Raw genomic sequence first — 14,940 nt, 5'->3', positions numbered from 1 at the left:
GGCCTGGCTCGCGCCCGTCCTGGGGCTCCGGCACCTCCCCGGGCCGAGCGTGCGCTGGCCCAGCCCGTCCCGCAGAGAGAGGGGGGTTCCACGGTCCCCTCCGGCTGCGCGGAGCTGACGGGGCGGGGTACTGGGCTGAGGAGCCCTCCCTGGGCGGGCCGCTCCGGTGCCCTTCTCGTAATTTAGCAATCGTTCAGCCTGCACGTATGTCGCTGTGGAAGACCGGGGTGCTGATTTCCGTGTTATTTCCCTTGGGCTTGCTGTAGGCTAGTGTCCGGACTGGCGGGGCTCTGCCACCGGCTTTCTGATTTGTCTCCGTCATTAGTCATAGCAGCCATGGGGCCAGGCGGGCTCGACAGGCTCCGCGTGTGAAATGCGGGACAGGGCACGAGTTGAGCTCGTGTGAAGTGTGAACTCATTGAATGATCTTCTTGTTTCCTAAGACTCTGGCACCAGCTGACTCTTCAAGTTTTGGACTTTGTTCAGGACCCTTGCTTTGCCCAAGGAGATGGACTCATCAAGGTGAGGTGCTCGATTATTCCCAAGGGTTTTACCTTTCTGTAGCAGAGATGAGTGGTGGTATTTATGTACTAGTGAAAAATAAGAAGCCTGTGACTTATCTGTGGAGAATTATTAAACTTGGTGAATTCAGCTTTCTGGGCTTTGTGCACTGGACATGAGCATGCAGGAATTTGTTGGTGTGTGAAAATTCTGCTGAAATGAAATGTGTCAGTTTTAGAAGCTTCAAAATGATTCTTTAATTTACTATTTTTGGGGGGGGTGGTGCAGGGGAAGCCTTTTTCTTTCCCTTTTGTAACAAAGGAGTTTACAACTACAAGTGTAGGATGGGTTGTCAGATGCTCACAAATGCTTCAGAGTGGTCAGTGGATCATTCCACCTCTCTGAGAGCTGCTTCTGTTTATGAAGGCAACGATGTACTCAGTCAAGAGTTGCATGTTCTCTGTGTGTTGCAAGTAATCATGTAATTTTGCTCTCCTTTGTATTGTTATTCATTTTCCCAGAGCCAGTTATTGCTGTGAAAAAGGGCAGTGGGTTTCTAGAGGCAATCTCTTTTCTGATTGTATGCAGAGAGAAACTTAAGAGCTTTTGGCCTGTGCTTATTATACAGTGATAGCTGAGGACAGGCAGCAGGCAGGTGTTTTGTTGTAGAAACCCAGCCTGTGGGTTTCTTGACTCACTCCTTGCAGTTGGAAGCAGACTGCAGAGATAAAATTATCTAAAATGACTGATTTTGGGCTCCTGGATTCTGTAAAGTTTCAGTGTTGGGTGCCCGGTGCTCTGGTGGAAACATGAATTGGAACACAGTGAAAAGTGAGCTTTGTAGCTGAAATGGAATATCCTTTTGTCCTGACTGTTGGTGTCTTTGTGTCTACAGCTTTATGAGAACTTCATCAGTGAGTTTGAGCACAGGTGAGTTTGTTTGTCTTCAAGTTCTTAAGTAACTGCTGTTGACTGAGACTATTTTGACAGTGAGTTTTTTGTTCTAGGGTGAACCCCTTGTCCCTGGTAGAGATCATTCTTCATGTAGTCAGACAGATGACAGGTAAGAGTCCTTACTAGTTACTTGCAGTATTTTTAGTAGCTGAAGCCTGTGAAATTTAACTAGTTAACAGCTAAATCTTGAGTTGAGCTGTTGCCTTTCTGGTGTGTGGAAAAGGGAAAACACTAATTCAGAGAGCTTAAATAATTGCTGCTACTTAGAGCAGCGAGTCTGCTGCTTTGCTAGAGAAATGGATGGGGAGCAGGAAGCCTGACCTGTGATATAGCTCCTTTTGAAGGTTGGGTGGTGTTGTAGGAAAAATACATTCCAGCCTTCATGAATTCAGTAAAAGGATATATTTTTAGGTTGAGATTTAGTTCCACGGGAATTCCTGATATTGCTGCTTTTTTTTTTTTTCTTTTCTACTTCAGATCCAAATGTGGCCCTTACTTTTCTGGAAAAGACTCGAGAAAAGGTATTTTTGCAATTGCTCTTTTTGGTAGTTCACCTCCAGGAATCCTTTTGCATGTGAGCCTGCATGAAGGCAGCTGTGTGTGTACTGGAGAGTACCCATTCCTTTTCTCAGTGACCAGCTCTGTATTTGAGTGCAGGAACATGTTAATGAAATGTAGCACTGCAGCCTGGGTTTGAGGAGCCCAGATGGCTGCAGGGGTAACTAACACTGTCTAAACTTTGTGTTTCTTTGTGTACCTGCAGGTAAAAAGCAGTGACGAAGCTGTCATCTTGTGTAAAACTGCCATCGGGGCGCTCAAGCTGAATATCGGAGACCTGCAGGTCACCAAGGTGAGGGGATGCCTTGGGCAGTTCATGCTTTGGGGCGTTCTGGAGTGCTGGGACATACCTCAGCAGGTACTGCAGTGCAGACGGGGCTGCGTCTGTGCTCCCATTTGGAATGAGGAGGTGATAAATGTGCAGCTCCTGGAGTTTCCGGGAAGACCTGCAGTTCTGCTTTACATCTTGTTGCCCATAAAGATGTGTGTAGCACTTACAGCTAAACCTCTGAAGCTTCAGTAAGATTCTGATACATGTGGCCCTTGAGGTGCTGTTGCTTGCCTGTGGCTGATCACTGCAGCTGCAAGCACGTGGCTTGGGAGAGAGGGACAATGGCTTGATGTGTCCCAGCCCCCAGCTCAGGGGCTCTCCTGAGTTCAGTGGTGTACCTACTGCTTGTGCCAAGCTGCGGGTGAGGGATGAAGTAGGGTGAGGGCTGAAGTAGTGCGAAGCATGTTGGGTTTTCAGCTCTTGGCTATTTTAGAACTGTCTGTTAAAGCTAAGATGACGTATTTGTCATGTGGTGCAGCTTGATGTCTCTAGAGCAAGTACAAAGTTTGATGCTTGGTGGGTATAAGTATACTTAAAGCTTGTGTGTGATATATAAGTATAGCAGGGAAGTTGTTATTTGGGTTTCTTTAATGTAACCACTATGTAGAAAGAGAATGCCATTGCTTTATTTCTTATGCTTTGGCTGAGGTGTTGTCTGCGTTACTACCCTGTGGATGTGACCGCTGGCCTGCACAAGCATGTGGTAACCCTTGTGCTGCTGGGCAAGCAGGTGCCTGTGGGGTTGTACCTTTGCCTGTAACACAACAGGTTTTCATCCTCTAGGAGACCATTGAGGAGGTTGAAGAGATGCTGAACAATCTCCCAGGTGTGACCTCAGTTCACAGCCGCTTCTATGACCTCTCCAGCAAGTACTACCAGACCATTGGGAACCACGCCTCGTACTATAAGGATGCTCTGCGGTTCCTGGGATGCATTGATGTTAAAGATCTGCCGGGTAACTGCTCCTTTGCCAAGCACAGAAAGCCCCAGTTTTCATTCTCTGTTCCATCACCTCAATCTAAATAATTTCCCTCGATAGAGAACAGGTTTTTCTCAGAGTTGTTTTGAATCTGCCGTGGTTGAGTCAGGGTCTAGTTGGAAAGAGGAGGAACCCCCAAGAGGAATGGCTGAGTAGAATTCTGCTCCTAAGCTGCCTTGAGGTGATGGGAGGGGGCACGTGCTCCCACCAGAAGGGATAACTGCTTCGACTTCCCAAAAAATCTTTCCTGTGGATTCAGAAAGCGGCCCTGCTGTGCTACTGTGGTGGTCACGGCAGGCTTCTGGACATCAGGCTTGGGAGAGGAAGTGAAGGAGAGCTGGGAGGGATTTAATACAGGCACAGGGAAGAGGGTGGGGAGGGGTTGATGGGGCTTAGACTGCTGCTTTATATTGTTTGGGTTTTTTTCTCTGTTTTGTTTTTTTCAGTATCAGAGCAGCAGGAGAGAGCCTTTACCCTGGGCCTGGCAGGGCTCCTGGGAGAAGGTGTTTATAACTTTGGGGAGCTGGTAAGTTGGTGCTGTGCTGCCTCAGCTACTGAGGACCAGGGCTGGATTTGACACGGTTAACACGGTCCCGCCTGGTTTCTGCAGCTCATGCACCCTGTGCTGGAGTCCCTGCGGAGCACCGATCGACAGTGGCTGATTGACACCCTTTACGCCTTCAACAGCGGGAACGTGGAGACGTTTCAGGCGCTGAAGTCGGCGTGGGGTCAGCAGGTGAGCAAATGAGTTGCTGTTTTGCTTAAGGTTTAGACTTGCTATTTACAGAGGATGCTTGGGTGCTGTGGGCCTGACTGGTGACTCATGGTCCATGTTTCTTCTGTGTTGATATGTACCATTCTTTTGGCTTCGACTAATTGAGAAACATAAAGAGAAATCTCTCATGATCAGGGCAAAGCAAAAACAATGCAGCCCTGCATGGGAAGATAACCTCTGATTTAATTTCCATGATGCCATTTTCTCCCAGGATTAAGCTGCTTCCACTGTGAAATAGTGGTTTCCCCTTGTGTTCACCATTTGAGGAAAATGGTGCTGTTGGATATTAACTGCGCTGGGTGTATTGGAAACCACTGGCACTGCAGTAATTCACAGGTTGACTTGTGTGGCCGCTTGTGCCAGGCTGTGGCCTTCAATGTGAGGCGCTGCCTTTCATTCTGCAGCTCTTCTGCAGTTTTACAGAACCGTGACCAGGTAGTGGGTGGGAAGTAATAGCCTCCTCCCTCGTAAATGAAGGTAGTGGGTCCCCAGGTGGCTTACTCCTGTGTGTAGCATGCTGTTCTCCCCTGGGGTGGGGGGCAATAAAAGGTAATAATGAACAAACTTATTCCATTTTATCATTTTACAGCCAGATCTGGCTGCAAATGAAGCACTTCTGCTGCAAAAGATTCAGCTGTTGTGTCTTATGGAGGTGAGAACTGTGGTGTGTTGAACGTGGGAAATGGGGAAGGGCTGCCCCAAGTGCCTCTTGGTGGGGGTAGCCCGGGTAAATATTCTGATCTCTGGGTGTGTTTGGTCCCTCCTGGGGGTGAGTAATTGCCTGCTGGTGGTGTCAGAGGCAAATACTTCTGGGGAGAACCTGGGCTGGGGGCTGGTCTGTAGCTTCTGTGCCCTTTCAGGCAGTATGTGGCAGTGGGGAGGGAGAGAGCAAGCTCTGTGCCTTCAAGATGTGTCTGAAATGATAACTTCTAAAGTATATTCCAGTTTGACAAAGGTTTCCAAAATCTCGGTTTCCTGAGGGCTGAAGATTTCTCTGATGGGGTAACCTAACCCTAAATGTTTACACAGTTTCTTTCCTGTCACTTGAAGGTTTTGGCTCTGCTGTGACCATATTGGTGTATAAACCTCCATGGCCCTGGATTTCTTTCAAAAATTTAAATAATGAGTTACCTAAAGTGTAATATGTTTATACACACCCCCGTACCAATGTGTGTGTATATGTCACACTTCAGGTGTTTTACTGTGCATGGGTTTTACCACCTGTAGGTGCTGTGTTATCTCAGGGGTTTGATACACACCGAGAGGTATCAGCACAGACTGATCAGCTTTATTGGGAGATGATGATGTTGCTGAGGAAATCTGCTGCTTGCTGCAGCAAGGGAGGGGTATGACTGCTTGCTGCTGACATAAATACATTTTTCTTTGAAGTATTTTGATTAAATATGAGAAATGGAGTTGCTACTGCAGATTGAGAGCTCAGCAGGATGCTGTGTGCACTGTTGGAACAAACTAAAAGCAGGGGATTTACTACTTTGTTTTGTTTACATGAGTTCAGATGACTTTCACCCGGCCGGCCAATCACAGACAGCTCACTTTTGAAGAGATTGCTAAGAGTGCCAAGGTCACTGTGAATGAGGTGAGTTCCGGTTTAGACAAACTCATTAATGGTGAAGTTCTGAAGCTCTCAGTGTCTGGAGAGACCGACTCCCATAGGTGGACCTGAAGTAGAAATGTTCTTCCCTGTTCTTGTGCATTTGGAGAACTTTTTTAAGAAGGAATTAACTGCTTGGTGCTCCTGTTTCTTGATAAATAAATTTTTGAAGGTTCTTAGTCAGAGTCTGAAGCTGGAAGAGATCTCTGTTGGTCATCTGTTTCCATCTGCATGAAAGCAGGCCTTTTATGCAGAGCCCTGCCAAGCTGGCTTGAGTATTTCCAGTGAGGGGAAATGTCACTGATGTTTAATTTTTCTCACGGTGAGGAATTTTCTTCTGTTATCCAGATGGAATCCCTGCTGAAGCAAATCCTGCCTGTGGTCTCTTGTCCTTTCACTGTGCCTCCTTGTGAAAATAGTACCTCTTACCTTCCATGTTACTGCCTTTTAGGTACTAGAAGACTGATGAGATACCCCCAAGCTGCCACTTGTAGGCTGAACAAATAAAACTTCTTCATAGTGCCAAGTTCTCAGCCTCCTGATCATGGTATTAATTGCAGAGGAAACTGGGTGATTCTCCGTTGTTTCCCTGAATTATTTATTTTATTTTTAGGTGGAACTGTTGGTGATGAAGGCGCTCTCGGTGGGCCTGGTGAAGGGCAGCATTGATGAAGTCGATAAGAGGGTGCACATGACGTGGGTACAACCACGCGTGTTGGATTTACAACAGGTAATGGCCAGCTTGGATATTAAGGCAGTACTACCTTGTTTTGTTGTAAGGTGACCTGGGAATTAAAATGAGAACTGTAAAGGGTCACTGTCAGAGTTAGTATCCTTGGTGCTTCTCAGAGATGCTCAGGGAACGAGGGAGTATATCCGCTTTTCCTTGTTCCTTACACTGACGCCTGTAGTTCCTACCTTGGGGGTGTGGTGCCTTTTGCATCTGTTCTGCAGTAAGTACAAACACGTCAGGAGACAGAATGGGATATTAGTGACACTTCTCTTCTGAACGCCACAGAAACCACCGTGAAGCACAAATGCTGTGACGTTTCCAGAAGGACGTGAACATCTGTGTGGCTGCTTCCAGCCTAAATGCATGAGGCAGTCGTGTTTCTGGGTCACAGGTGGACGCTTGTCTGGGGAAGAGAGAAGCTTGGGGTGATAAGGACAAAGGTGCTGAGCTTCTCGGGTTCATCCTTGTAACTTTAGGAGACTGTATAGGGTGCCTTTACGTGAAGAAAAAGAAATCAGTACATGGAACTTCAAACAGTTCCTTTGTGTTGCCATTTAAGTTTAAACGCTCCTGCTTTGATGGTAGAAGATGCTGAGGAGCATCTTTTCTAGAGGTGGGGGGTTTTGAGAGGTGGTTCGGGCTCTCCGGTGTCTGGGAGCGTCGGTGTTTGCGGTAGTCAAGGCACCGAGGTGGTTGTGGGCTTGCCTTGCAGATCAAAGGAATGAAAGACCGCCTGGAGTTCTGGTGCACGGACGTGAGGAGCATGGAGATGCTGGTGGAGCACCAAGCCCATGACATCCTCACCTAGAGCCCTGGCGCCGCCCCGGGAGAGCGATTCCTGCCGCGGCCGAGGCGAGCAGCGCTCCGACCACTGACTGTACCGCGTTCTACTGGAGGGGGGTGGGTGGGCAGAGGGGGGAGCAGCTTTACGACGCTTGTTCACAGGAGTAAGTGGCCTTTTGCTGTGTAACCCTTTGGTGCTTGGAGTCAAGATTTCCCTATGCGCTACCACAAGCGACGCTGGCCGCGAGAGCTGCCGTCCTGCTCTCGAGGAGGACGAAGGCTCCGCAGCGGTGGGTCGGTCGGTCCTGTGAAGGGACGGGTGGAGGCTGAGGTGCTGGCTGCACGTTTGGGTAGGGCGGTAGCAGAGGCTCCTTTGTGAAAACACGCAGGAGGGGCCTGGCCCTCGTACGTGGTGTTTCCGTAGCAGTGTTGGCTTGGGAGGGCATGGCCTTCCCCCGGCCCCTGCAGCAGCCCAGAGGCAGCACTCCCCAAACCATCTTTCTCCTTCTGCCCTCTTTCTCCACAACCCCTCCTCCTCATCTGCAGTAGAGGGAGTGTTTACTCCATCAAAGGGTTTTCTCCAGGATTACCGTTTAGTGGATGTGTTTTTATATACTTTTGGGGGTGGTTGTCTTTTACGAACACTTTGTGCTAAAGTGAGGTGCAGCAGTATTGCTGGAATAAACTTCTCTGCCTTCCCTTTTCTGTAGTTCTGTGTTTGTTGTCTTCATAACTTGCGGTTGAGCCTCTGATCTGTATAAAATTGGCTTCCTTTTGAATTTCATGGTACAAAAACCCTCTGTCCAACAATGGAGACTTAAACAGCCTGTTAATCACCAGTGGGATTAGTATGTAATTTACTTGGCGTGTCCTACCTTGGTATGTACTTCTTTGTTGAGTTCCTTTGCAATCCTGATGCCTCTTCCCAAGTTGAGTCTTGCTGACTGGAACGGCCAAAGTGAGCCCTGAGACAACAAGGTTTTTTTCTGCTTTGGTCTCAGCTGCGTCTTTAAAAGCTGTCTGTTACGTAGTTGTTTTGCCTGACTGTTGCCGCGATGTCTATAGGGATGGAAGGTAACTGCACGGGGAGAATCGGACACGTGCAGATCTGAGCAGGGGCTCCCCGCGAGCGTCTGCTGGGATGGTAACTCCCCGCTGTAGGCACTAAAGGGAACTGCCCCGGGGACTGAACAGTGACTTTGGACTGAACACTCATGTTCACCTGTCTGGCTGAATTCCTCGGGATGTCAGGGGTTTTGAAATGCAGCTGCCAGCATATCTGTGGCCAGTTCCTGCTTCCCAGCGCCAGTCTCGTCACTGCTCTGACTCAAGAGCTCTAGGTACCACTTTTGTTACCCGAGAAGCAGATTTGTGCCCAGCGTGCAATAACCCATCTTAACATGCTCAGGAGACCCTGTATTTATTCAGGCCTGGGTGCTTGGAGGACTTTTTCACAAATCTAGCACACCACCAGCAGGTTTTTGTGCTGTTTTTATACACAAAAATCAGGGGTTAGTACTTTTCAAACACGTCTATTAGATACTGATTGGTTAGTGATTAACATGTACTGATAATACAGCTTATATAATGCTGCTACTCCTACACATGCTCAGGGGAAGGGTCTTAACCTGGGCAGGGGGCTTTTTGACCTAGGGGTGTGGGTTTTAGTATTATAATGAAGGCAGTTCACTGTAAGGACACTCCAAAGTTAGTTTCATTGCCAAGTTAATTAATTGATTAGTCCCTTTGCCAGTTTGTCAACTCATCCTTAACACAATCCCAGACATTCTCTTGATGGTCCAGGACATTCCACCTGTTTTCTAAGGTTTGGAGATCAAAGCTTGCTCTTGCTTGACCTTGCGATTGTTCCCATATGGTAACTATAGCTACTGGCATAATCATTTACCATGGCTACTAGCAAATGTGAAGTGTGCTGTATGACTGCAATTCCCTGGTGTCACTAACAAATTACTACTGGAATTTGTGTACTTTGCTTTTTCTAGTTTGCTGTCTTGGCTCTGAGGGCTCTATGTCAGCAGCAGAAAAAAACTGACACCATGCTGCTGTGCAGGTGCAAAGATGTCTCAGGCAAGGGGGACTTAGGCTTTGTAAAAGCAACAAAAAAATCAAAATGTCAGGCCCTGTATGTGGGCATCCTCTGCCTTTCTGCCACTATAATCGGTTTTGGCCTAAATTTCTCCCTGGTTTGGAGTTGTTCATTCTGAATTCCTGCCTCTTCCCTGTCCAGCCTGACAGTTTGATTTTGCCCTGCCTGCATCAGTTCAGCTGTTGGGGTGTGTGTGTTGAACCACAGTCTGCTGCTCCTGCGTTGTCTGATTTGACTTCCCCCAGTTTATGCTTCATGTTGTCTCCCAGAGCAAATTCCTGGTGTCATTGTTATTGGCTTCAGAAGAGTGTGTGGTGGAGATGAGTGTTCTCATCAGGAAAACATTTCCTTTATTTCATAGCTAAGGACAGGAAAAAGGCTTTAAGTAGTACAATCTCCCTTGTAGTGTCCTGTTGCTGCATGTTAGGAGTGAAGGAAGTGCTGACCATGTGGGGCTGCAGCTGCTGCCGATGAGCATCAAACCCCCCAAGGTGTTTGGGGCTGTTGGGAGGGCACTAAATCCCTGGAGTGTTCCCAGAGCCTTCCTGTCCGGAGGGCAGGACTGGCTCCTGTGTGAACTCCTGGGCAGTGAGTGTAACCAACGATAACAGTGGTTTTGGAGGTTTTTCCAAGATATCACAGACTGGTTTGGGCTGGAAGGGACCTTAAAGCCCATACAGTGCCATCCCCTGCCCCACGCAGGGTCACCTTCCACTAGCCCAGGTTGCCCAAAGCCCCATCCAGCCTGGCCTTGAACACTTAAATGTCTGGAAGTATTATTTGCTACCTAAACCTCCCTGTGGGAGCCAGTGCTGGCTGCTGCTTCCCTGATAACCCAGATCATTTAGGAAATGTGCTGTGTTTGGAGGGAGAAGAGGTTCTTCATGCAGGAAGAAATGTCAGGTGTGTGGTACCCACACATAGCCCATTTCAAGTGTCACGTACAACCTTTAAGTGTTTTCTTGCTGGGAATTTAACTTTATTTTGCTTCCTTCTGGTGCTGTAGGTGGCTCCTTGGTATCTGCCCTGTGCTTCGCTGCAGCTGCCCAAGGTATTATAAAAGCTGCAGCGGGACGTACGCTTTGAGCTGGTGGGGCAACAGCATGTTGGTTACAGATCCCTGCCCCTGCAAGCGAGCGCGAGGCTGAAGCAAAACCAACAAGCTGTTGTGCTGAGTACTAAGGCAAATTTTAATGAACAAACTCAGAGGGTTCCTCCCCGGTGAAGATCTGTGTTCTTGCCTTCGCTCAGACACCTGCTCTCAGCAGGGTGCGGGTGGGTCTTGCTGCTTTTTAATCTGATCTGCTCTTGTAGTGCTCCAGGTGTGCCAGGACCCAGCCTGCCGGCACCAGGAAGCACATGGCCATCACGGAGAAGGCGAGGGCTTGCTCCTGCCGGCAAGAGAAGAATTAGCAGGACGGCCGCAGTGCGGGAGTTCCTGGGACTGTTCTACCACCATGGGTCAGGCGCACTTGTCCCTGTTCCTTGCAGCCCCACAGCGGCCAAACAGACGCTCCTTGGGACCATGTCACAGAGATCTGGGGAAGCACAGCAGCTGCCACCACCAGCGGACCGGGCTGGCTTCTCTCCATTGCTCCGTGTCTCTCTGTCATGACACTCGCTGGGAAATTGGAGCAACTCGTGACCTTCAGTCAGCAGCGAGGTTTGGGCCGTGGTGTTTCCCAGAGCAGCTGGGCCTGACTTTCAGATGACTTTGAGGTGTGAAATGCAACCAGCAGCAGCCTCTTATATTTTTGGTGCATGAGGGCAGCACTTAACCCATTGCACTGTCACCTTTATTTCTTTGTATTTATTTGTCTAGAAAAAGAGTCTCCAGGCTCCTGAAGCACTTTGGTGCAGACCTTGGAAAGGCAGCAGGAGGGTAAACCCCACAAGCAAGGGCAGGAGGTGAAACCCAGCCAGGATTTCTGGTGAAAAGCTCCTTTTTCCAAGCCCATTTCACCCAGCCCGGAGGGTTTCCATGGCTGGAGTGTCTCCGGTTTTTGTGGGGGTTGTCCCCAGAGGGAGAAGGATGGAGGGACCACCATGGGATGACAGCAGACTCCATCCTTGCCTGTGGGGACACCTGCTGTGGGGTGAGTGGGACAGGGGGACAGGGCCCAGGTGTCTGTCTGTGCTGGCAGGGTGCCTTGTGCTGCCACCCCCTCCCTGAGGTCCCCAGGCTGCCTCATGGCTTAACCTCCCCTGGGCTGCAGGGGCCCCTCAGCAGGTACCTTAAATCCCAAAGGTTACAAAAGGGATTGAAAAGACAAAATAAAAGGGAATCAAGAGCCTGCAGGGGGAGAGCACCTACTGTGGGGGTGCGGTCTGGACCTTGCACTGCTCCGGGGGCACCTTCCCTCCTTTTTCTCCCCTCTCTCCTTTTGCTTTTACTCCCAACAAAAATAACCCGGCTGTAATGCAGAGGTGAGTTTTGCACCCCTCAGACCAGGGTGTCCCATAAGAGCAGGTTGCCCTCCCCACCCTTTTCAGCCCCCCAAGCTACTCACAGCAGCAGAGACTGGATGTTCGGGTGGCTTGGAGGCAATGTGCGCCCGGGGCGTGCGTGGGGTCCGCAGCAGGGTGGCCAGCAGCCGGGAGCCCCCCTGAAAGCCCCACATGGCGGTGGCTGCGTGAGTGTGCTGCTCTCACTGCAGCTGCCCAGCCTGTCCCTGCTGCCACCCCACCACTGCCACCCCTCGGCACGGGGCTGGCTGCTCTCCCAAGGGCACAGCAGTGGGAAACCCTTAAACGGCTCACTACTTAATTTTTTTTCCTTCCCTTAAGTGTTTGGTGGGTTTTTTTTCCTCAACAGCACCCAACTCCCTACACCTCCCAGGCCAAAAATAGCATCCCCAGCCAGCAAGGTAGGACCTCTCTGCAATGCTCTGTTGGATCGCAGACCTTTTCTCTCAGGCTTTCTAAAATTTCTAACGCAGAACACAATGTACTATTTTTTAAGCTGTTGGAGATGTGGTGTCTGCTCTTCTGTCTGATTGAGCAGGACCTTGCTCATCCCATCCATGGCAATGGATGCTCCATCTCCTTTGCAGCCCCTCCGTATGTGGTGGTGTCTGTCCATCCAGCCCGTCAGCCCCGACCCTCTGAGGTGTTGCCAGGCCTGTGGCTGGTGTTGGATCCAGTTGGGCTGGAGTTTGCAAAAGCAACTTCCAGCTTGCCCCAACCTGAGAGCAGAAGCAGCTGAAAGCCTTGAGCCTGGGTCTTGTTCCCCTGGTGTGGGGATGGATGTGCTTCAGTGGCACAGGCAGCGTCCTCTCGACTTCGACACGTGCCTTCTTTGCTGAGTGACCCGGTGTCCTCCTCTCCCTTAAAAACAGCTTTGCATGGAGTTCTCCTTCCGGAGCTGGGAATGCCACCTTCCTCTCCCTGATTCTCCTTGCAGCTCCTGGGGCTTCCTGGTCGCAGCAGGCTCTTGTGTGGGATGAAATCGGGTCTTGTCTTTAGGAGGTCAGAGCTCTTTTCCCAGAACAACTGTCCCAGGAAGGTGCAGGTTTTTAACCTTAATAACGGCATGATGGGCTGCGGGGGCTATGTCTGGTCAAGCACATATTTGTTGATGAAAGATGACTGCTGAAATTTTAAAGCAAGAACAGAATCCTCTTACCTTATATCTGCTGCTTGCAGCTGGCGTTCCAAAGGATTTCCCTTTGATTCCCCGCTCATCAGAGCCTTTTTCCAACCAGCTGACAGCCACACATCTCTCCGTGCAGCAGACACAAAGCTGGGGCTGGCAGAACCTCTAACAGTAAAGATTTTTCTTTTGAGCAGTTTCACAAAACATCTGCCTCTGTGAGATAAGGGAAAGGATCAAGTGACCTCCAGGAAACCCCCCCTCGATGACCTACTTCCTCCGTTGCCTTAGCTGATTTCCTGGAGTAGACCCCTGTTCTGCTGTGCCTCTTTATGCTGCTTCTAGTGGTAGAAATACCGACCTGTGTGGTGTTGGGAGCAGCTCTTCCTTCTCCTTGGCAGGAAGAAGGATCCACGCAGCAGCCGTCTCGCTCCCTGTCTTGCCTCAGCTGCCTACAGGCTGTGAACAGTTCTAGCTCTGTTTCTGTTAGTCCAGACCAAGAGATAAAGAGGGGCCTGTCTACTGGGGAAGCTGCTCAAGCAAGAGCTGCAGTGTCCACGTGCGCCGGCGGTACAGCTGCACCAGGCTGCCCTTGCTGGTACCAAAACAGGCATCTCAAATCCTCTCTGGCCACCAACCCTCCCAAGTTCAGCATTTTCAGCTGTGAAGGAGAGGGGAAAATTCCTCTGCCCTGGCCCCTTCCTGAAAACCCACCTAGAAACCTTTTGCTTATGTAGATCAAGCTTCGTGTCTGTGGCAAAAGCTAGTGTTGGGGAGCATTGCTGGGATTAACAGGGGTGATGAGTGGCTGCACTGGTCCAGGGCAGCTGTGAAAGGCTCAATTGTGTTTTCTATTAATAGGATAATAATCTCGTTATTGAGGAGTAAAGCCTTGCAAATTCTGTTTTGAACAGGAACTAACGAAAAGGACCAATTAAAATCCTTGAGAAGCTGGAGAAACAGCTGGTGGTAAAGAACAGATATGGTTAACGGATTCCCCTGAAATTCTTAAGAGAAACTTGTTTGTGCCCTGACTTATCCTAGAGAAAATCATACTGTAAAGATGAATAAGGGAAAAAAAAAAAAGCCATCGGAAACTCTCCATTCTGGTCACAGCAAGATCGGCTGCTTGGAAGGAGCTGCGGCAGAGTTCGAGGAGGTTTTGGCTTGCTGTGAGAAAGGGCTTTTCTGAAAAAGATTATTTCAGTATTTTTTACTAAAGCAAAGGAAGCAGAGTGCGTGCCTGCTGGGTCAGCTGGGGGAGAGAAATGCTCTTCCCCTCTGTGCTGGCGGCTGCTGGAGGAGACACCGGCAGCCTGGGGCCTTGGGGGGTCTCTGAAGCCCATGGGGGGAGCCACCTGCTCCTGCAGGTTGGGTGTGCCTCTGCCATAGGCTCAGCCCTGGCCTGGATCAGCTGGCGGCGGTGAAGATTAAAGACAAGACTAAATGACACCTGCTGTGGCAAGGTGTGAGTTTAGATCCTTGAATCTGGAAGTAGAGCTGGGAGCAGGTGTCAGTGGTTGGGCTCTGCCTCCTGTTGCTCCTCAGGATGTCTCCGGGGTGTGTCTCAGGTGTCTGCAGCAGCAGGATGGGTCCAGCCGGGCTCTGCTGTGCAGGGAGCATCTGCCTCTTCAGTGGGAATATCCATTTAGATCCACAGTAATTTCCTCTTTTTTTTGTTTTTTACCCCTCTGAGCTTGGGTTCTTCCCTTCTCTGAACTTGTGGTGTTTGGGGAGTGAGTGTCTGCGGCGGGACTGTCATCTCCCTTTGCCCAAGGGCAGGACGTGGGGTGAGTTTTGGCCGCTGTATTCCACGGTTTTGGGATCTGCTCGTCGGCTCACCAGCGACACGAGGCAGCAGGAGCGTTGCCAGCTCCGAAAAGGTCTGCAGGAAAACCAGCAGCCTGAGCCTTTGCCACGGCCGGGGGACGCGCGTGTGCCACCCGCCCCGCGGGCTCCCACGGGTCCTGCCCGCTCGTGGGTCTCTGCAGAAGCAGGCGGCGGTGGGGCGAATA

At 50.0% G+C, this 14,940-nt stretch overlaps 1 protein-coding gene and 1 long non-coding RNA gene across 2 annotated transcripts; one reads left to right on the top strand and one right to left on the bottom strand.

Annotated features, from left to right (window-relative positions):
• The first annotated feature begins 340 nt into the window (after positions 1-340).
• On the top strand, positions 341-7,935 carry PSMD13 (proteasome 26S subunit, non-ATPase 13). The gene is made up of 12 exons (XM_026850656.1): positions 341-522; positions 1,397-1,431; positions 1,509-1,564; positions 1,933-1,976; positions 2,219-2,305; positions 3,128-3,299; positions 3,770-3,849; positions 3,934-4,059; positions 4,688-4,750; positions 5,615-5,695; positions 6,324-6,440; positions 7,156-7,935. The coding sequence occupies exons 3-12, from the start codon at positions 1,558-1,560 to the stop codon at positions 7,249-7,251; spliced, it is 873 nt and encodes a 290-aa protein (XP_026706457.1). The 5' UTR covers positions 341-522; positions 1,397-1,431; positions 1,509-1,557; the 3' UTR covers positions 7,252-7,935.
• A 2,567-nt stretch (positions 7,936-10,502) lies between these two features.
• On the bottom strand, positions 10,503-12,014 carry LOC113481150. Its single transcript, XR_003398611.1, has 2 exons — positions 11,844-12,014; positions 10,503-10,724 (listed from the first exon to the last, which is right to left on the bottom strand). It is a non-coding gene; the product is annotated as an uncharacterized LOC113481150 (long non-coding RNA).
• Between the last annotated feature and the right edge of the window lie 2,926 nt (positions 12,015-14,940).

This window comes from Athene cunicularia (assembly GCF_003259725.1).
Source record: "Athene cunicularia isolate RWA chromosome 5 unlocalized genomic scaffold, athCun1 chr5_part2, whole genome shotgun sequence".
In the NCBI taxonomy this organism is placed as follows: Eukaryota; Metazoa; Chordata; class Aves; order Strigiformes; family Strigidae; genus Athene; species Athene cunicularia.
Note: the sequence above shows the minus strand (reverse complement) of the source record. Positions and strands in the feature narration are given on the sequence as shown.

Bases quoted from the DNA above. Each gene is read 5' to 3' on its own strand.
- PSMD13 (XM_026850656.1), top strand. The intron at 2,306-3,127 runs GTGAGGGGATGC...TTCATCCTCTAG, and splicing joins GAGACCTGCAGGTCACCAAG to GAGACCATTGAGGAGGTTGA. The intron at 4,060-4,687 runs GTGAGCAAATGA...ATCATTTTACAG, and splicing joins AGTCGGCGTGGGGTCAGCAG to CCAGATCTGGCTGCAAATGA.